This window comes from Ziziphus jujuba, chromosome 1 (assembly GCF_031755915.1).
Source record: "Ziziphus jujuba cultivar Dongzao chromosome 1, ASM3175591v1".
In the NCBI taxonomy this organism is placed as follows: Eukaryota; Viridiplantae; Streptophyta; class Magnoliopsida; order Rosales; family Rhamnaceae; genus Ziziphus; species Ziziphus jujuba.
In genome coordinates this window covers 41,635,669-41,656,659 of record NC_083379.1, presented here as the reverse complement: position 1 = coordinate 41,656,659, position 20,991 = coordinate 41,635,669, and the positions used below count along the sequence as shown (strand labels likewise).

The following is a 20,991-nucleotide window of genomic DNA, read 5'->3' as shown; positions in this document are numbered from 1 at the left end:
GGGGGGGGGTGAATATATAGTTAATTTTCTTGATGTCTATGAGTTCAGATATTTTTCATATTAAATGATGATCAAATATATATATATATATATATATATAATATCAAGCTTGCGCTGGTCTTCTCTCCAAATGGACAATGATAGTGATATTCTCGCAGCCGAGGTGCATGCCAAACTGACATTGATTAATTGCCATTTAATTTGTATATATACACACATAATTGGATCCTCAAGGAAAAAAATCACGTGCCTAAGTTAATGAAAATCACTAAAAGAGTGAAGACTTACATGTATAATTCCTAATTTTTTTATTTTAAAATTACGACTTAATTCTTAAATACATAAATATATATATTTGATAAAGCTTAAATATTTTCTAAACTTTCCACATGGCAAATAAGTTGACTCCGTTGAGACAACAAGGAAAAATGCTTTCTTTGGAAATAAAGATGAAATCCTAACTACAATGATTTTTTTTTTTTTTTTTGTTTTTTTTGAGCGTTATATACGATTATTTATGAGATTTATTTATCTTATCCGCATTTCCCCAAAACGAAGAGGAATTGATAAGTAACTATTACTTATAATATATGTATCTATATATATATATATATATTATGAAAAGTACTATTAAAATTATGTTTAGACTTTGAAATACAAATTAACGTGTTGAAATTTTATTATGTTCATTAATCCTATATAAAATCCCATAAAATAACTTTTTTTCTTCTTTTTTTTGTATTATTACATATAACGATGAACATTCCAAAAAAATAAAAAAGAAATAAATAAAACAAATTTTGTTCTTTTTTTATTTTGTTTTTGAAATTTACTGTTCATAATATTAACCTACACCTTTTCCAAATTTACCCAAAACCCACCGTAAATTAATTTAACTCATTTATTTACCTTCCGTCATCCAATAATAATACAACGAAACGAAGCCGAGCCAATGAAACAAGCAACACCACCACGATTGCCACAGCATCACCAAGTCTAACAACGCCCCAAAACACTTGCATAAAATCTTTCTTCTTGTACTTCCTTCAACCATGCCAAAATCCAAACCCTAGGAAAATCCTCTCTCTCTTTCCTTTTCTTTTTCTTTTTCTTTTTTCTTTTTTTCAACTCTCACAAAATTTTCCTAATTTTCTTGCACTTTCTCTCTAATTTTCTCTCATTTTCTTCTCCAATTTCCCTCCTGAAACTCTTCCGGAGCGATTGGATCTGAGTGCTTTTTTTCAAAACTCCTCCTAGTTTCCATCAATCCGGAAGAGAGGTTTCTCGAATTGTTATTCTGTTATCTCTTAGGTTTTTTCTTTTTTTGGATCTGAAAAAGATAGGGTTTGTTTTACCGTTAGTTCGTTGAAGTTCGAATTTTTAATTTTTTTCCCTGTTGGTTTTTTTTTTTTTTTTTTCCCGTTTGGGTTGGAAATAAATTGATGATTTTTGGTTTGGTTTTTTTTTTCTCTTCTGTGTTAAATTTGGAAGAGTTTCTTTGGTGAGGCAATCAGAGAGAAATCTGAGCTGCCAATGCCATTGGTTTGTTTTCTGGTGAATTTTTCGGTGGTTTTTGAGATACCGAAAAAGTTTGAGCTCATCAGCATCAATGTCTTGGGCAGGTCCGGAAGATATCTACCTTTCTACTTCTCTCGCCAGCTATCTTGACAGTATGATCTCTCTCTCTCTCTCTCTCTCTCTCTCTCTCTCTCTCTCTCTCTCTCTAACATGTGCTAATTCATTGATAATGGAGAAAAAACTCTGTTATTGATTTTAATTTGTTGCATGGCTAAGGAATATTTTTTTTTTCTGCAATTATTTTCATGTTCCTATTCAAATATGTCTCAGCAATTTAGACATAACAAATAATGATTTTTCTTTCTAATTTTGTTGTTTATAATTGTAGTTGATTTGTTTTCTTATGGATACCTTGTGGAGTTCTGTGCATGGTGGTTCTCTGGATTCTGCATGCATGAGAGCTAATTGAATATATGTCATAAGTTTTGCGCAATGTTGTCTGCATATATCTAAAAGAAAATTCCATTCTGTTATAACTTCAAGTATGTGGAGTGTATAGTTTTTCTTCAGAAATAATTTTTGAGAGTGGATATTGCCTAGTGAAGACCCTACATTATATAGAGTTTGGATGCTCCATTTATTATATTATCTTGTGAACAATTTGTCTGAAGGATATGAATTTATAGCCTAGGAATGATACATAATGTAGTTTAGGTTTAGGCTGGGTTTTAAATTGAGGATGGAATTATGTTCTTGTTCTATTTTGGGGTTTCATGCTGTAATTTGTCTTGCAGAAAAACTTCTTGTGCTACTTCGAGATGGTAGAAAACTTTTGGGGACCCTTCGTTCTTTTGATCAATTTGGTACCTACATTTTTCCTCTGCCATTTTGGAATCACATATTATGATTTTATGAAATGACTGGAAATTAAATATTTCTCATATGCAGCCAATGCTGTTCTTGAGGGTGCATGTGAGAGAGTCATTGTTGGTGATCTTTACTGTGACATCCCTTTAGGTCTTTATGTAATCCGGGGGGAGAATGTTGTTTTAATTGGTGAGCTGGTAAGTATCTCTAGTTATATTCCTTTATAGTGTGCACCACTGAATGGAGTCAAGGTTTGCATTTGATCTTCTTATCAAAATAGAGATTTGCATTTGAACTTGTAGGACTTGGAAAGGGAGGAACTTCCCCCTCATATGACTCGTGTTTCAGCAGCAGAAATCAAAAGGGTGAGTGTTACTATATTGATTTTCTTTATTGGTGATATGGTTGATATGAATTCCCACTATCTTTACATTTGTGTTGAAGTCTGTTTTGGATGTCAATGTGGTCAGGATATTTACTTGGTAAAAATTAGAATACTTTGTAGGTCTTATAAGCTATTCTAGAGATGATTTGATCATTTGAGAAAAAAAGATACAGTGTGAGGCAATGCACTTTCAGTTCACTTGTTTGGAGTTGCAATAGATAATGTAGGATTTGTTGAATTGTAAACTCAAAAAATTAACCACAGATACTAATATTTTGTCTCTAAACTGTATAAGAACCTGTTTAACTTGATTAATTTCTAGTGCGTAGTGCCAAAGGTAACAGCTAGCCTATCTGAAACTTGAAGTCGTTGAATATTGTCTCTTCTGATATAGAGTTTTTGGTCGTCCTAACCAAACATGTGATAAATACTTTGGGGCTCTGGATCCTCTGCTGCTTTGAATTTTCTTTTGATGGCCAGCCATTTCTTTTTATAACATCTAATGCAATATAGCAATGCACCTTTTAATGTTATGGGCTTTATTTGCACATTATTTGTTGTGTGCCACTGGCAGCTATTGGTTTTTGCGGTCTAGAACTTGTGAAAAAATGGAAAGTTAATTTGTGCCTGCAAAATGAAGCCAAGTAAATAATCTTCCCCGAGTCCCTCTTATTATAAACATGAACTGTGGTAAGAGCAAAAATTCTGTACGAATAAATGAGGAAGGTGAAAAGTGCATGTTAGTTCTCCTTTGGACCTAATTAGGGCTAGAGTACCCCAAACAAAAAATATCATTGTGCACGTTTTCAATTGAACTGTTGGGAGAAATAATATTTTTGGGCTTTATAATTATTGATTGGATTGGATGCGTGTACTTATGATTTTTATTGTGATTGAGCAGGCACAGAAGGCAGAAAGAGAGGCTACCGATCTTAAAGGGTCCATGAGAAAAAGAATGGAGTTCCTTGATTTGGACTAATGAATTTACTATGTTCCTGGAGTAGTTCAACATGGTTTGTCCGCAAATATTATAGCGGCTGTTTTTCTTCCCCCTTTTTTTTTTTTTTTTTTTTTGGGTTAGATGTTAGAATTTAAATCTTTGTTGAAAAAAAAAAATTTAATTAGAATTTTAATTGTGAACCATTCTTCAAATTTCTTTGTGTAATATTTGTGTGAATGAATACAAGTATTCCTTTGCTTTGGAGAATTCACGAATATATTTTCGAATTTGAAAGTCACATTACTTTTTGTTCTTGAAGTATAAACCTGTAGATAAAACCTTTCGCTTAGACGACTACCAAATAAGGTGTGGAATGAGAGTGTATTTAATACGGATACTATGTTCACAGTTTATACTAGTTAGTTTCTGTCTGATTACTGTTCTCAGAATCCTTACCACTTTGGCACTTTCCAAGTTAACAATCCAACAAAAATTGAAAGTTGATGTAGTCCAACTCAGTCCACTTATTAGAATTCTAAGATTTTCTTGTTACCATACGCAAACAAAATCTGAGAACAGACTGAAATGAAATTATGGTTATTATTATTATTATTATTATTATTATTATTATTATTATTTATCTTTAACAAATATTATCCTATTCTCCATATACATTAAGTTAAACTTATTCATCAAAAAATAATAACAATAATAAGTTAAAAAAAAAATTTTGGTCGAAATAAGTTAAACCTTTTTGTTGAAACATATAGAACTTTTAGGTGCGTTTCCTTAGTAACATGTATTTCATTTTAAATATATTAAAAATAAGAATTTGTCAGTTTCTAAGAATAAAATTGGGACCTATTTTTGATATTTAAAAAAAAAAATGTAATAAAAAAAAATTAGTAGTCTTGTGGAACTAATTTAAAGTACTAAAACTAAATAAAATAAAATAATAATAAAAAAATTGTCGTCACGCGATGAAAGAAGAAATGGGAAGGAAACACCGACAGCAGAGCATTGACTATCGGTGTGAATTGCGTGATTCACAAACTTAGCGACCAGGATTTTTCTTATACGAGGCAACAATCGGACGGTACTTGTTCAACATTATCAAATCAAACGGATCTAATCGCACGTACACACGAACCACTTAATATGAAACCGTACACACGAGATCTTGTCCTTAGCAGTCTTCCTCAATGAGCTTGTAGTCCTTGTTTCTGCTGAGGAAGTAGATCTCGGAGTCTCACACACACTCTTTTTCACCATCCACACCAAAAAGAGTTTTGAAGACGAAAGCTGACACTTTCTCTGTTCCTTCCTGCAACATTCACAGATCCACAACCTTTATCTCTTTTTTTTCTTTTTTTCTTTTTTTAAATCTGTGGAATTTGGAGTTTCACTTGGGATAAAATCTTTCGGCCATTTTTCCAATGTCGTGGCTCACGGCTTTGGCTTTTCTGCTCGGTGTTTTGAGCTTCGTGGGCATCGAAGCCTCGATCCATGAGTACGCCGCAGTGAGATTCGCGCCCAAAGGAAACGCCTTTGTGGTTCATGGAGGTAGCGAGGGGATTTACTCTTCCACCGCTGCTCTAAATGACACCGATGTCTCTGCAAATGGGGACTCTTTCATTCGGTAATGCCATCTCCCTCTTTTATCTTTCTTTAATTCGCTTTCGTTTTCGTGTTTTTTTTTTTTTTTTTTTTTTTTTTTTTTTTTTTTTGTTGTTGTTGTTTGGGATGGGTGTGTGTGGGGGTTTTGTGTTTTGCGTCGTTGTTACATATTCTGATTGTTGTTGTGGTTTTAGATTTTGGTTGTAAAGCTGTAAGTTTTTTCGCATCTCTAGCTAATTAAGTATTTTTATTTTTTCTTTTATGTAGAATTTTCGACTTTGATTCATATTTTGAATATACAATTTGAAATTTTAATGTTGTGCTCGATGCTCAATTTAAGTTCTTTAAACTTGGTCACTTGTATGTGTAAATTTCTCATTGTTATGATCATGAGATTGTTAATACTTGCTACCATGTAATGGGCTTTCCTAATCAAATGAATATATTTTATACCTGAAAAACGAGAGCGTAGATGAGTTCCGTAGTGATACTTTGCCACTTGGAGAATTCTTTGTATAAAATAATATTTTTTTTTTGGTCTGCAAGGTACCAGGCGTTACATGAGTCTGCCACTTGAACACCATTAGTAAAGGAGTTAATGTCAATCTTTCTTATGGATACACTTCAATGCGATTTTGCATGTTATAGTGCCACTAATGTGTGCTAGGAACTTAATTTTATCCGCACTTTTTAACATGCATTTGCTTTTTATGTATCCTAACCACATAATCTTCATTTGTTCATATTACCTGATTACAAATTATATTATGAAACCAGCTTTGACAAAGTTACATTTCGGAGAACCAAGGAATCTGCAAACTTCAGCTCTGGATCTGTCAATGCCATTATATTTGAGGTGGAAGATAGAGAAACAATTGGAGGTTCAGCCTATGGTGGTCAAAGAGCAGTATGCTGCACTGGAGATCTTGCAAAGCTGGGTGTGTGTACAGAAGGAGAAGTCATTCGCCGTCCGTCCAGTAAGAATCCAGGTTGGCCCCAAGTATTTGGTGTCTCATTTGACACTGATGAAGAAGTTGCAACATTGCCAACAAATTCCATACAGATTACAAAAACTGGGATGTATAACCTCTATTTCATTCATTGTGATTTGAGGCTTAAGAATTTGGTCATAGAGGGAAAGACAATATGGAAAAATCCTACTGGATACTTACCTGGTAGAATGGCACCCCTTATGAATTTCTACTGGTTCATGTCCTTTGCTTTTATACTTCTTGGAATCTTTTGGTTCTCACAATATGCAAGATTCTGGAAAGAAGTTCTTCAACTGCAGAACTGTATCACTCTAGTAATAACGTTGGGCATGTTTGAGATGGCTTTCTGGTATTTTGAGTACGCTGGATTCAACAAGACTGGAATTAGGCCTACTGGGATAACTTTATGGGCAGTCACCTTTGGGACTGTTAAACGTACTGTTGCACGTTTGATCATATTAATGGTTTCAATGGGCTATGGTGTTGTTAGGCCTACCCTAGGTGGTCTTACATCAAAGGTTATTATGCTTGGAGCGACCTTCTTCTTGGCATCTGAAATTCTTGAATTGGTGGAAAATGTTGGTGCAGTCAGTGATCTTTCAGGGAAGGCAAGGCTGTTCTTTGTTCTTCCTGTGGCAATGTTGGATGCTTTCTTCATTCTTTGGATATTTACTTCCCTCTCTGCAACATTAAATAAGCTTCAGGTAATTTATTGCATTTACAAAGTTGTTATTAATGTTTTCTTCTTAGAATTTTGAAGTTTCTTTGAACAAATACTATGTTGGCATGGGACTTGTAACAAATATAGTGTCCAAGTTTCTCCTTTCTTATGAAATCTTTTCTCCTTGATTGATGCTTGAATTCTTCACTCCTGATATTTGTACAAGTGAAAAATATCCAAATATTTTATTTTTGCAAAGTGGAGCATTATTTCTACAGATTATCTTTTTCCTATTAGCATAACAGAGGGGGCAAAAAAAAAAAAAAAAATCCGTAAGCCTTGGGTTCAATCTAATATAAAAGTTTTTGAAGGATCGTCTACAGATTAAGCCAGAGAAAAAGAATCAAGTATTCACCCTGGCTTGCCTGTCTTTTGATCTGTGGTTGCCTGCTGTATTTGACTGCCTTTTGAGTTGCAACATCTCAATTAGAACCTGATAGTCAAAACCCTTAAATGACTTATACTTTGGGAATTAATGACATTATTGAGCCTTATATTATTTTATGTTTCGTTGTGCATGTTGTTTTAAATCTGGCTGATGAAATTTCTTTCTTGTGCGATGTGACAGGCTAGGAGAATGTTGGTTAAACTAGACATTTACAGGAAGTTTACAAATGCTTTGGCAGTAGCAGTTTTAGTTTCTGTGGGTTGGACATGCTATGAGGTAATTGGAACTTGACCAAAAAGATGAAGAAAGTTAAAAAACTTAGTTGTATACAGCATGCATTTTTTTTTTTTTTAATTGACTTGCCAATCTGTCAGTTGACTTTGAGCATCTGAAAATCGTGGTGGAAAATAATATTATTAAAATGGTATTTGGAAGGCCCATTGAGGAATGAAAATATGGATATCAAAACTTGCCATTCTACATAGTTGTTGAAAATGGATTACCGTAAAATGGAATGTCGACTAGAGTTTTTAAAATGTTTTATCCAGTATGATTGTGGAACTTTTTGAGAATGCCTTGATAAGGTGTACTAAGAATATACTGTTTTGGGTTATTAGTTCTCTCTTTATATTGATGAGGTGCAGAAATTGAGATACTCCTTATGGAATCTTATTTTTCTTCTCTTGCTGTCTTTGCATCTAATTAAAAGTTTAGTTGGTGCATAAATCTACATTTTGTACATGCAGCTCTATTTCAAGTCGAATGATGTTTACAATGAGAAGTGGCAGGAGGCATGGATCATCCCTGCCTTCTGGCAAGTCCTATCTTTCTCTCTCCTATGTGTCATCTGTGCTCTTTGGGCACCCTCTCAGAACTCTATGAGGTATGGAAAAAGTTGATCTCCAGCCCAGATTCTTTATTTCCTTCAGCTGTATTTAAGAAAATGTAACCAAGCATTTTCTTGCCTGGGGTAAAACTCAATTCCCACCTTTATCGTCCATTGCTTTTCAGATATGCATACTCTGATGATGCGAGTGAAGAGTTTGACAAGGATGATACGAATTTGACACTCATCAAACCATCATCAGTGCCTTCTAACGATGTTCGAACTGCACCCGAAGCAAGACCACTACAAGCCAATAATGGATTATCAAATGGTGATTTAGAAGAAGACAAGACAGAGTAAAAGTTGAAACTGAGTTGCAATATATTGTTATCAGTGTAACAATCTCCAATTGCTTCTATTGTTCTATACTATACTACACTAAATACCGGGGGAGGGGAGAGCAGGAGCCATGACAGGGAAAGTTCCATTTTTAGATTGTGCCATGTTAGCTTTTCGTTAAATTTCTTCCTTTTTGTTACTTTTTTGTCTCCATGTATTTGTTTATTTGGTTATTAAATTGAATAGCAGTGCCCCTTTGTGTGATAAAAAAGGAAAATCATTGGAGATTACTAAGCTCATTCCTCTCATTGAGAAAATGTTAAACCCAGTGATCGTGTGTTTTGCCTCTGCACTTCAATTTAGAGCCCATCTGAGAGAACAATAACAAGAAGGAGTGCATAGATAAAATTTTGTTTGTAGCATCTGTTTGGTTCAGACTTATGCGTACGTACCCTTTATGGTTGATTTTGTTTGAAGACGCCACGCGATATATTTATGAGCATCATATTTTAGCACCGCAGGTTCTGCGATTCAAGTTAAATTTATATAAGGTGGTACTGGTAGGTTATTGTTCCTGGTCTCGTTGCTTCTCGTTGTTTCCAGCTGTTGGATTCTTGTATGTATTAAATCTCTGATTATGAGATTCAAAGATTTAACAAAGACGACCGCTGAGATTCAATGAATGGTTTCGTTTTCCTTGTCGCTTTTGGTTTCCTTGAGTGCTGGGGGGAAATTATTGGTTATGAATTAAAGACAAGCGCAGACGTTATCTTTATGTTAGTGTCCCAAAAACACAAACAACAAAAAGTATTTGAATTGTACAAGTTTTGTACGTAAAGGTGCAGTGCTTGGAAAGAACTACAGTTGACAAACACGTAACAGATTCTGCTGCAATATCGACCATGAATTAGGATACTCTGCTTGCTGGATAATTTTATATCATGCATACTAAAGATCAGCCATGCAAGTTAGGAGTAAACAACTTATATTATGTTTATCAAGTTTCGCGTAACATAATTTTTCATAAGCTATAAAACCTTTTTTCACTTGACCATTTCGTTTTACTGAGATTAATAAACCTTGCTAACAGTAATATTTTCTAACATATTCAAACTTGCCTACGCTTTCATTTAATTTATGACTCTATTTGTCAAGGTTGGTTTTGGAAATCTTCTAAAGGCTAGCACTAGCAGTATAGAATTGATAGCCGTCAGGAAAAGTACAAAATTTAACACAACGTTCACATTGATGGCAAAGAATCTAAAATGTTTCGAGTAAAAGTAGCATTCGGCGACTCGTGTATACTCTAGAAAGCCAGAATGATCTCCCCAAATACCTTTCTCATGTCTGTCCTGCACAATGCTAGAAGCGATCATAGAGAAATTACAGAGCTATGAAGACGCCTAGATTGACCAAGACAGACGGAAAATTGGATAGGTGTAGCCTGTGTAATGTCAACCATCACAAACACAGGATCACGAACCTCTCTCCCCCTAAAAAAAAAAAAAAAAAAAAAAAATGTATGCAAAACTTGCTGTAGTAGATAACAGTCAGAATTCCCAATTGGCTCTTTCACATAATCATAATTTCTATGATTTTTAACGACTTGAATACCGTACTATCATTCCAACCAGTTAAATGAAATTCTTGAGAAATTAAACACACGTCGTAAAAAGTTTTACCTGTAGCCAAGTTCCAGCAAACTTGTTATTTATGAAATCAAGCTATCCAACACCTTTGTATTTACTCATTGAATAAAATTTTGTAATTCTTAACTCCAGAAATTTATACAACAAAACCATCTGAGTATGATAAAAAATCATACAGAATTAGAAACAACTCTTATATTAACTTTGTGAAACTTCAGAGAGAATATATTGAATGGCACCTTTATGCTTCATACAGGGATTGGATCTGGGGACAAGTGAATGGTCCTTGCAGCTGCATAGTTTTGATTAGCGAGTTATTCAACAATCTTGCATAAACTTTTATATATCGAAAAGGATTCTACATGCATGGTTTTTGCTGACTTGATTGCCAAGTCGTTCTCCATTACCATTAGGTTTCTCTTAGAATCTGAACACTTGTTTTGTAATATTCCATTCTCCATATGCATCTCAATAAGACAGAAAACAGAATAACATGATACAAAAGCCAAGTACAGTTTTATGAAGAAATTACTAAATGGCCAAAACTTCTCTTAGAGTTCATTTTCAACGTTGTCTAATAAAGTCTATAAATACTACAAAATAAAGTCATATGAAGCAGTTAATGGAAACTGCTTCTTGATATTGAAAAGGACAAAAGAAAACACACATACAACAATACCCATATAAACAAATGAAACAAAATCTAGAATGTGGTCATAACGAATAACATGCTTACAGGGCAGAAGCATTCAGGCTGAGGGACTTGGCCATTCTGGAGAGTTACACCTGATCTTCTCAAGAACCTGACCACTTCAATCAAAGAGATAATGAAAACTAACTCTTTTTTTTTTTTTTTTTTTCCCCGAAAAAAATTGAGAACTCAGGAAAGCCCAGATTGACCAGCACCACGTCACCCAAATACTCCACAAAAAATTAAAAGAATGTTTCCTAGCTTCTAAAGATGCAAAAACTCTCCACTCCATCACTGAGATCTCCTCCTTAAGTGGTGGTGCTGCGATACAGGGTACCCCTCAAAGAAATCCAAGACGGCAGTCTCCAAATCCTCAACAGAGTACTTTATGTAATTCTCTGGATGTTTGCCACTCTCTATATGAATCCTAAACCGCCCTAGAAATGATCTGTAAGCTGGAATCAACTTCTCCGAGATAGATATTCGCAGCTCCTCCCTAAGCTGGGAATCCGGTATCAACCAAGTAGCTTGGGTCCTATGAACTTCCTCAAACATAGCATTAAAGGTCTTAAACCTCTCTCTCAAAGCACTCTTCGAAACCCCAGATGAAAAACTTCCACTTACATGTAAACCTTCATCTCTTAGACAATACAAAACCCTGACCCAAGTTGCTCTCTGATAATTAGTAGCTGCCTGCCGGAATTTCCCCGTTAGCTTCTTCAAATAATCATCTCCGATCATCTCCCTCAACTCCGGCGACCCTTTCACCTTCTGAACAATGTAATGAACATTGTTCATCATAAACAAATGAACCAATGAAGCATCTTTATAGTGCTTAGACTTGCCGTCCAAATTGAATTGCAAAATCACAATGATCCAAATCAAATGGAGTGCCAAGGGTGTCTTCCCCTCCAGCTCAGTGAACTCCATATCCGGCGTCGTTGGATCGCCGGAGTACCTCGAACCCGTCGAGGGTTTGGAAACTATAAGCTCATTCAGAGTCTGCTTGTAATCAGATATCAAACTTATGTAGTTCATGACATACCTTGTCAGCGGATGAATTGTCCCACCAGGTACCGGAACCCTCGACGGCTCTCGGAGCACCGCGTTCTCGAACTCCGACATTATCCCCCTCGCTGCCTCCGCAAGCCTCGACAATATCTCCGCCGCCTGTATCCGAATTGACTCCGACGACTTGGACTCGAACACAACATCGATATCGGGAATCAAGTCCATCAAAGCGTCGTGAAGGTCCAGAATCTTGAACAGCTTCTCTGGCGATCTCCGGCTGATGCTAATGGCTTCGGCGAAGTTGAATAGCTGAATCGCCGGACCTTTAACGGTTTCCATAAAGCAAGCATCATCGATAGCCGTGCCCAAACCTTCAAAAATTTGCTCGCACAGCTTCTTCTCGCTAGCGAACACGATCCTGATACAGACCTTAGCGGCTCTTATCCACCGTCTGATCTTCGCCTCCAGCTGGTCCCACTCCAGTCTCTGGATATCACCGATACTAAGCTTCTCGATCCCTAGCCTCCGGAAACTCGAATCGACGGCCGATTTCCTCACGCTACCATAGACTTGGATGCACTCGCGCAAGTATCCAGCGTTGATCATACGCTCAGCGATGCTCCTTAAGTCAATCACCGCATCGGACGGTATCAGATCGATCTCGCGAATACTACTGGTGGACCTGTAACTGACACTGTTATTAGAGTCACCACGCTTAAGAAGCTCGTCTTCATCATCATCCTTATCCTCGTCGCCGTCGTCTTCGAAGTCAGCAGTCGAAACACTGTTTCGGGCGGAGATGGATGAGTGAGTGGAAGAACTCGGATCGGTGAGCGAATCGGTCTCGATTGGAGCGGTATGATTCAAGAGGATGTTACGGAACTCATCCTCGAGGCGAGCCATGGCGATCTGAATGGCGGAGTTGACTTTGGCCTGGTCATCATCGGCGATGGAGACCTCAGACATAGAGCGTTGGACATGATCGACGGCGTGAAGGTAGCGATCGACTTCGAGACGATCGCCTTCGAAGATCATTTTGTCTCTGGCATCCTCAGAAGCCGTCGAATCCCAGCGTAAGATAATCTCCTCCGCCGCTTCCAAGGCTAATTTAGTACTTTCCGGCGGCTCCATAGATAATAATAAAACCCCCAAAAACACCAGAAAAAAAAGAATCTCAGAAATCGGAGAAAAAAAGAATCAGAAAAAAAGCGAATAAAGCAAAAGAAGAAATCAAAAGCAACAAAAAAACTTTGAAGAAAAGAAAGAATCTGTGTGTAAAGGTGTGGGCTTTGGGGTGTTTGGCTTTGTTTTTGTTTTATTTATTTATTTATGTTTTTTTTTTTTTTTCTTTTGGGGGGGGGGTGGTGGAGGTGAAAAATGAAAATGGTAACTGCGTCACCCGTTTTATTTGAAAGAAGGAGAGAAAGGAGGGTTTGGAATGTAATTATAAGAAATTTGAGGTCCTCGAAAGGCTGCTGTGGAAAACGATTTTTGTCCGAAATGTGAGAGAGATTGAAAATGGGTCATAGGTTGCGTTTGGGTCTGTGTCTCCTTTGCAGAATCTATAACCTTCTCCTTTTTTCTTTTTTTTTATTATTATTTTTTTTTAATAACTTTTTTTGACAGTTTTTGACTTCGCCGTTAAACTATCCCCGCTGGAATTTTTTCCGGATATGCCGGTGAATCCGCCGCTTTTTCGTGGTAAAAATTCAAAAGTTTTACCTTATTAAAAAAATAAGGGTTTTTATTTATTTATTTGCTAATAATGGGCGGTCATTTGTATTCATTTCCCACGCCTTGTTCTACAAAATGATGTTTCTTTTTTTTTTTTTGAAAGTGCAAAAAATGATGTTTCTTTGAATTAATTAATTAATTAATACGGTCCATCATAAAGTAGATTTAGTTGCATAGACAATTTCAAGAAAGTAGACTTGTCTCCTTTTCTTTGTGTACATAATTCAATAAAGTGGATAAAGTAATTTTTTTTTTTTTTTCTTTTCATTTGCCAAGTACTTTAAACATATCAATTCAACTTGATTTTATAAATGGGTTATCTTAATTATTGGATTCACAAATTTATTTGAATTTGGAGATAAATTCTGTATATATAATGATAATTTTCAAATTTGGGAGATTTCTTTTTATAACTACTAAAGATAAGAGTTAGATGATCAAAAGAAAGATAAAAGTTAGATAACAGTATTAAACTTAATTTAAGATTACGTGTTCAAAACTCATAAAATGTATTTATTTAAAAATATTTATATTTTCGAACACGTTTGGAAAATCAATTTTACAATGATTAGCTGTGTTATTTTGGTTGGTGGGTGAGAGTCAAAACTTTATGAAAGGATGAGGATTGCATGCCCAATGGATTGTTTTGCCGTTAATGTTGTCCAAAACTATTTTTTTTCTGATTTTTCTTTTTTTGTGAATCCAAAACTCACGCTTTAATTGGCTAGGAAAAGAACGAAAATAAATTAAGTTAATAAATAAATAAGTAACTGCACTCCGTCACCATCATCATCACAAAATTATAACAGAAAAATTGGTATCGGAATAAATTGAATTAGACCAATGTTTTTTATATTTGGTCTGGACCGCCCAAACTGACCCAACCAGCCCAATATTTTGAATTGGATCAAAGGGATACTTCTTCGCGCTTTCATTCCCTTGCTTTTTGTATTTAAAATTATAGCAATCAATTTTATTTTATTTTATTTTATTTTTTTGTGATTTTATAGTAATCGATTCTATCGGTAGAACAACATTATATTCTTTTTTCTTTTTTTCTTTTTTTGGTAAAGTTGTAGGACACTATCTTCATTCATCAAATTTGTTTGTCAATTCATTATTAGTTTTTCTTTATATACACGCTATTAGTTAGAGAAAAAACCAAACAAAATTTAGTCCTTTTTGTATGTAGACACTGATGAAACTAAATTGTATATTTGTTTCCCTCAAAAAAAAAAAAAAAAGAAATAGAAAATTATATAGTCTTCTTGTTCCGTAATGTTTATCTCATATAAGAAGATTGGTTAATGATTGTTTATGTTTTTCTTAATCGAGCAAAAACTTTAGCTTGTTAACTTAAAAATGACCTTATTCCATTAAACTTTTTGCCATTTATAAAAAAATAAATAAATAATATTTTTGCTACATTTGATGAAGAATGCAATTAATTGCTTTGGGATGTGATAATTAATGAAAAGACATACAGCCAAAAAGGAGCAAAATGTGCTGGCTGGCTAGGCTAGCAAACCTCGCCTTGTATATATATAAATATATATTTGTTATTATATTAATTACCTAATAATAAGCATATATTCCTGTTTACTTCTGCTGCCTCGGCCACATACGAAAAGTTGTTAACTTAATCAACAATTTAATGATCAAATTAATTCACTAAAAAAATAAAATAATTTAATGATCAAATTAATGAAGTCAACTAATCTACTGCCGAAATAGGCCGACATTCACGTGCAGCCTGCTTGCACGTATGCGTGCGATTTACATTAATTAATTAAAGAATAATCGTAAAAATCCCATATATAATTTGTTTTTTTGAATTAATGTATATCATTCACATGAAAAGAACCACCAAAGCACAATTTTAAGCCAAATTACAAACGCTATTATACTATTATTTACTGTATTTATGTTTTTTTAATTTATTATTTTTGTAGATATAAATAAGAATGTGTATATATATATATATATGATATTAGTATTATATATGGCCTTTTAAAATAATAAACAACAGTCTAGAGAAGAGAAAACAAGAATATGATGTTTCAGAGGTGCACGAGTGGTGCATAAGAAACAAAAAGTATGAGCTGGCACTGTCGCAGTAAGAATGGAAAAATTAATTGCTTAATTTTGTGAAGAGAAGCTACCATATGTGCATGTGTTATCAAGTTCAAGGATGAGTTTTCATGATGCTTCTGTTTCTTCTGTCTGTGTTCTTAGACTTATTTAAGCTATAACCAACAAAATTTCGTCTTTATTTGCCTAAATCCATATGAAATAAAACCTTGCATATCAAGCAAGAATAAAGAATCAAACATGGGTTTTAAAATTAATTAATTTTACTCTATTATTCTTAATTTCCAGAGATAATTATAATAAATTTACTACAACTTTCATGAATAAAAATGTGTGATTTTATAAATGTTGTGTTAATCCTGATAAAGTGTGATCCTTTAAAATCTTGTAAAATAACATAGAAAATCCCACTTTGACTCGATACTATTTTTGTATGTTTAAATAAATACATTACGTTTGGTATTATATATAAATTTTTTGGTAATAACATTATGTATATTATATAATAATGATAAATTTTATATTTTTTAGTGGAAATTTTCAGAACAAAGGTGGGCAATTGTTGTGTGCCAGGTTAGGAGCCTATAAATTTGAGCCCTTTAATATTTAGTATATCTCCAGCTGTATGAAACTTATTATTATTTCGAAAAAAAAAAATTAAAAATACCAGTGTTGTCATCATTTTTGGTAGTTTCCAGCTGTATGAGTCATGATCTAGAAAGGGGTTGACTTAATGAATACAAAAAAATAAAAAAATGTCCATTTTTCATGACACATAAATCAGTATTTGGTCAAATCAGTTGGAATTTGGACACATGAAGGGGCCTGTGGAAGAAAATTGATATAGAACAAAGCCTATCTATCATGATTCATGAGTCTACGACAGATACAAAAATCCAGTGAATGGGCATTTTTTTTCTTATGAGTAATAATAACAAGCGAGATTAATAAAATTTATTAAGAGGAAACCAAAAAAAAAAAAAAGTCTAAATTTAAATTTCCAAGAATCAAGAAATCATTGGGTGACCTTGCCAATCGAAGGGCGTTCATTTAATAGAAAGAAAACAAAAATAAACTAAAAAAGATTAGTTTATAAATGGATAACTAGTAAAATGGGGAAAAAGCTTCTTCTTTCTTTTTTTTTTTCTTTGTTTTTTTTCTGATATTGGGAAGAAGCTCAAATGGTTGATTTTAACCAAATCATAAACTCTCATTTCGCATATTAATTATGTCCCCAAACAATCATCACCATTAATAATATAAAAGCAGATTCATTTGCACAAATACTTGATGATTATTGAAAGCTGGCAGACAATGATCAATATGGTCCATTATATATAGGAAAGCATCAGGATTATTATTGCAATATCAATGTCTCAGTTTCCTCAAAAACTCCAAAGGAAAGCCATCAGGATTATCATTGGGAAAGAAGCTCAAATGGGTGATTTTAATCAAATCATAAACTCTCATTTCGCATATTAATTATGTCCCCAAACAATCATCACCATTAATAATATAAAGGCAGATTCATTTGCATAAATACTTGATGACTATTGAAAGCTGGCACACTATGATCTATATGGTCCATTATATATAGGTAAGCATCAGGATTATTATTGCAATATCAATGTCTCAGTTTCCTCAAAAACTCAAAAGGAAAGCCATCAACTATTGCACCAAAATATACAAGTATTTTTGCTGAACCAAAGCTATCATAACAAAGAAAGTGGGTCATATTTCTTTGCATGCATCATGATTCCACATTGATAAATAAAAGCATTTAATAATTAACTAGAAAGCACCTCACAATCTGGATACCAATATATAATTAAGTACTCTTTGGTAGGAATGGATTTGGATTCTTAGAGATGAAAATTTTTGTTTTTATGGGAGGGGACTGTATATAAAAAAATTTACCATAGAAGGATAGAACTGCTTGCCATAATCGATCAAGGGTGCATGATGCCCCTGATGATACGCAACAGCTGTGAATTGATTGTGATTGTCGAGAATCTCCAACAGCCAAAACTTTATTGGAATAAATACTGATTTTGTTATTAGACTAGATTTTTAATATCCTTTTAAAACGCAGGTTTTGCTTATTAGGTGATGGTTTTAATAACTAAAGCTTGCAATATTTTGTCTACTACCATTGAAGTAATTAATCACTAGCTAGAAGCACCAGGGAAAACATGCACATTTTGCCAATCTGTTTGATTAATAAAAAAAGGATTTAAACAATTAAGCCAAACTCTACAGTCTCAAAAGAAAAAGTAAACTGTTAAAAGAGTTAAATTTGTATACAGGACATTAATCACTTCCTTGTTTTTTTTTTTTTTTTTTTTGCGTTTCCTCTATGCACAAAAGTCTAAAAACAGAGCCCCCAGAAGCGGGATTAGAAATTAACCAAAACCAAAAATATTACCGTCACTGTTAAGAGATTGGAAATGCAAAATTATCAGCGTTTTGACTCCCAGGTCCGTCTAAATACCTTCCCGATTCAAGTTTCGTCTCGGCCGAGACTTCCCCAAACCCATCTTTCAAACTTATCGTATGGGTCTGCGGCTGCAGAGCCGTGGAACAATCCCCATAGCCGTCTCGGAGCGACGGTTGCAAATGCATCTCCCTACCGTCTCGGCTTCCTTCGACTTGTACTTCCTGTATTCTTCTAATGGCCTCCATCATCTCTAATCTTCGTTCAGGATCGCTTTCTGCGCAAGCTGAACCCACAATGAGAAGCTTTTCCATCTCGCCCAGTGAATTTTTCGAGCTCGAAATTTCTGGATCTAACAATTCGGTCCCTCTTCCTTCCGAAATTGCCGATGCGACCCACTGTACGATATCGGTTCCGCCTTTGCCGTTGCCGAGATATTGAGAAGGGAATTTCCCGGTGAGGATTTCGAGGATGACGATTCCTAGACAATACACGTCCGATTTGCGCGATACTTTGCCGAATTGTATAGCTTCTGGGGATTTGTAAGCGAACAATGCTTGTGATAGATTCGCAGAGTTTATCAATGGGCTGAATCCGAAATCGGAAATCAATGGCTCGTAATCTGGTCCGAGAAGTACGTTGCTCGATTTGAGATTTCCGTGGGGTAAATCGGAGGAAGCGAATTCCGTATAAAGATAAGCTAACCCTTTTGCTATTCCTTGAACAATTCTTAAACGCGCTGGCCAATTGAGTTCTGAATGAGACGGTCCACGATCACCTACATAAAAAATTAATAAATAAATAAAAATTTGTAAATAAACAAAACCATTTTAATTTTACTTTTCAAAAAAAAATGTTGTTGTCAGCGATTGATAAACGAGAAAAAGGGGAACAAAATTTTGATTACCATGCAGTAGATAGAGCAAGTTTCCTTTCGGAATGAACTCGTAAATAATCAGCTTCTCTTCTTTCCTGTAATGGTAAGCTATAGGAGGCAAAACATTCCAGTGTCTTAGCTTCCCAAGTTTCGCAATCTCTGCATCGAATTCATCTTTCCCTTTTGCGTTCATTTCTCTCATCCTCTTCGCTACCACTGCTACTCCATTAGCCATGACAGCCTTGTATGACGAACCCAATCCTCCATTTCCAAGTACTTCTGCTGCAGCTTTCATCAAATCTGATAAACCAAACACACCCTTTTCATCGTTCATAATAAATAGCTCTCCAATCCCACTAACACTGCTTTTTCCACGGATTGATCCTTTGCGGCTTGCGCTATGTGCTACCTTTTTAACCGACTCAACTTCTTTCTTATTTAGCGTTGTTACATGGACAGAGACTATAGCAGCTTCCTCTGCATTATTTGCCTTTTTGAAATTGTCAAAATCTTCTTCCCCTTTTCGCTTTGATCTGATAATCAACCATATGACTAAAGAAAGAAGCACAACTCCAATTGTAATTGCCGAAGCAATAATCTTCTTCGAATGATCATCTTCGTCATCCATTGAATCTGCATTTTCATTACTGGTAGGTGGCTCTGCAGCCTTTTGTTTACAATCAATGCCCAATTTTTCACCACAGAGACCGGCATTTCCTGAGAAAGAACTCGCATTGAATTTCGACAAACTGTCGGGTATTTCACCTTCTAATTTGTTGTTGGACAAGTCGAGTGACACCAAAGTTGGTATGTTGAATTCGGGAATGGTTCCACTGAACTGGTTGTTTTCAAGATGTAATTCAATAAGGTGGGAAAGTTGAGACAACGAAGACGGAATGTTGCCAGTGAATTTGTTATCTGAGAGCCACAGTTTCTTCAACGAATCCATTTGTGCAAAATTGTCTGATGGAATCTCACCCGAAAACTGATTTCCTGACAAGTAGATTGCTTTCAAAGCACCAAGTTGATGGAAATCGGGTATGGAACCCGAAAAGGAATTGTTGACGAAGCTAATAGTACGAAGAGCCTTGATTTCCCGAAGGGTATTCACATCTATCACCCCTGATAAACCAAGTCCTCCTAGACGAAGGCCCGTGACAATGCCATTGAAACAGACTAGCCCTTTCCATACGGTCTTTCCCGTGCAAGGCACGGTTCCAGGCACCCAAGAATTAAGAGCCTGTGCATTAGTAAACGAATTCTTGAGCTTCAACAAAGCTTCGGCTTCGGTAAGAGAATGTGTCATGGGAGAGAAAATCACCAAGAAAATTACAGAGAAAATAATGAGATGATCATATGGCCGAAGGAGGAGAAGCCTAACCACGGCCATAATTAGCCTGAGAATTCGACAGCTATGGCCGGTGTAGAATTAAATGCTGCGATCTTTTGCGTCTTCTTCGTTTTGCTTGCTGTACGTCTTTGCTTGATTTGTTGTGCCCTCTGCATGGTGTGCATAGATGGGTTTTTGTGTAACTAGTTTTCCTTTTTCTTTTGTGTATGTGTGTGTGTGTGTGTGTTTTGTTTTCTTTTTCTTTTTTGTTCAGGAGGATGGGAGCAAAATGAGCCAGAGAATGAGAGATGCCTAGACAGAAAGAGAGGGAGATTCTGTTTGAACAGGTCAGATTCAGAAAAACCGTTATAACGGTTTTGTATTCATAGGCCTATGGTTTTCATTTTAAAAGCAGTCTTGTGTACCTAAATTTCCATTTTTAGGAGGCCATTTATCCCAAAATTAGATAGCATTCAGTGCTCCAAAGTAAGGACCCAGTTGAATCCCACCTGGATGGCTTCTGTAGCATTCGCCACTCAGTTCTCAATTTAGCTACGACGATCATTGTTCAGAGAGCATTT

At 35.2% G+C, this 20,991-nt stretch overlaps 4 protein-coding genes across 5 annotated transcripts; 2 read left to right on the top strand and 2 right to left on the bottom strand.

Annotated features, from left to right (window-relative positions):
* Positions 1 to 949: 949 nt before the first annotated feature.
* LOC107435426 (sm-like protein LSM1B) lies at positions 950 to 3,977 on the top strand. The gene is made up of 5 exons (XM_016047036.4): positions 950 to 1,670; positions 2,313 to 2,381; positions 2,467 to 2,582; positions 2,688 to 2,750; positions 3,672 to 3,977. The coding sequence occupies exons 1-5, from the start codon at positions 1,610 to 1,612 to the stop codon at positions 3,747 to 3,749; spliced, it is 387 nt and encodes a 128-aa protein (XP_015902522.1). The 5' UTR covers positions 950 to 1,609; the 3' UTR covers positions 3,750 to 3,977.
* Positions 3,978 to 4,887: 910 nt separating this feature from the next.
* Positions 4,888 to 8,892, top strand: LOC107435520 (uncharacterized). Its single transcript, XM_016047157.4, has 5 exons — positions 4,888 to 5,349; positions 6,105 to 7,023; positions 7,609 to 7,704; positions 8,175 to 8,311; positions 8,440 to 8,892. The coding sequence occupies exons 1-5, from the start codon at positions 5,147 to 5,149 to the stop codon at positions 8,612 to 8,614; spliced, it is 1,530 nt and encodes a 509-aa protein (XP_015902643.1). The 5' UTR covers positions 4,888 to 5,146; the 3' UTR covers positions 8,615 to 8,892.
* A 1,428-nt stretch (positions 8,893 to 10,320) lies between these two features.
* LOC107435532 (exocyst complex component EXO70A1) lies at positions 10,321 to 13,316 on the bottom strand. Of its 2 annotated transcripts, XM_048469003.2 has the most exons (3): positions 10,979 to 13,316; positions 10,482 to 10,534; positions 10,321 to 10,395 (listed from the first exon to the last, which is right to left on the bottom strand). In XM_048469003.2, the coding sequence occupies exon 1, from the start codon at positions 13,073 to 13,075 to the stop codon at positions 11,225 to 11,227; it is 1,851 nt and encodes a 616-aa protein (XP_048324960.2). In that variant the 5' UTR covers positions 13,076 to 13,316; the 3' UTR covers positions 10,321 to 10,395; positions 10,482 to 10,534; positions 10,979 to 11,224. The 2 variants fall into 2 exon arrangements, with proteins under 2 accessions (XP_048324960.2, XP_015902653.3); XM_016047167.4 differs by having other exon boundaries at positions 10,321 to 10,534.
* Positions 13,317 to 17,957: 4,641 nt separating this feature from the next.
* On the bottom strand, positions 17,958 to 20,859 carry LOC107435441 (pollen receptor-like kinase 3). Its single transcript, XM_016047051.4, has 2 exons — positions 19,111 to 20,859; positions 17,958 to 18,981 (listed from the first exon to the last, which is right to left on the bottom strand). The coding sequence occupies exons 1-2, from the start codon at positions 20,468 to 20,470 to the stop codon at positions 18,203 to 18,205; spliced, it is 2,139 nt and encodes a 712-aa protein (XP_015902537.3). The 5' UTR covers positions 20,471 to 20,859; the 3' UTR covers positions 17,958 to 18,202.
* Positions 20,860 to 20,991: the final 132 nt, after the last annotated feature.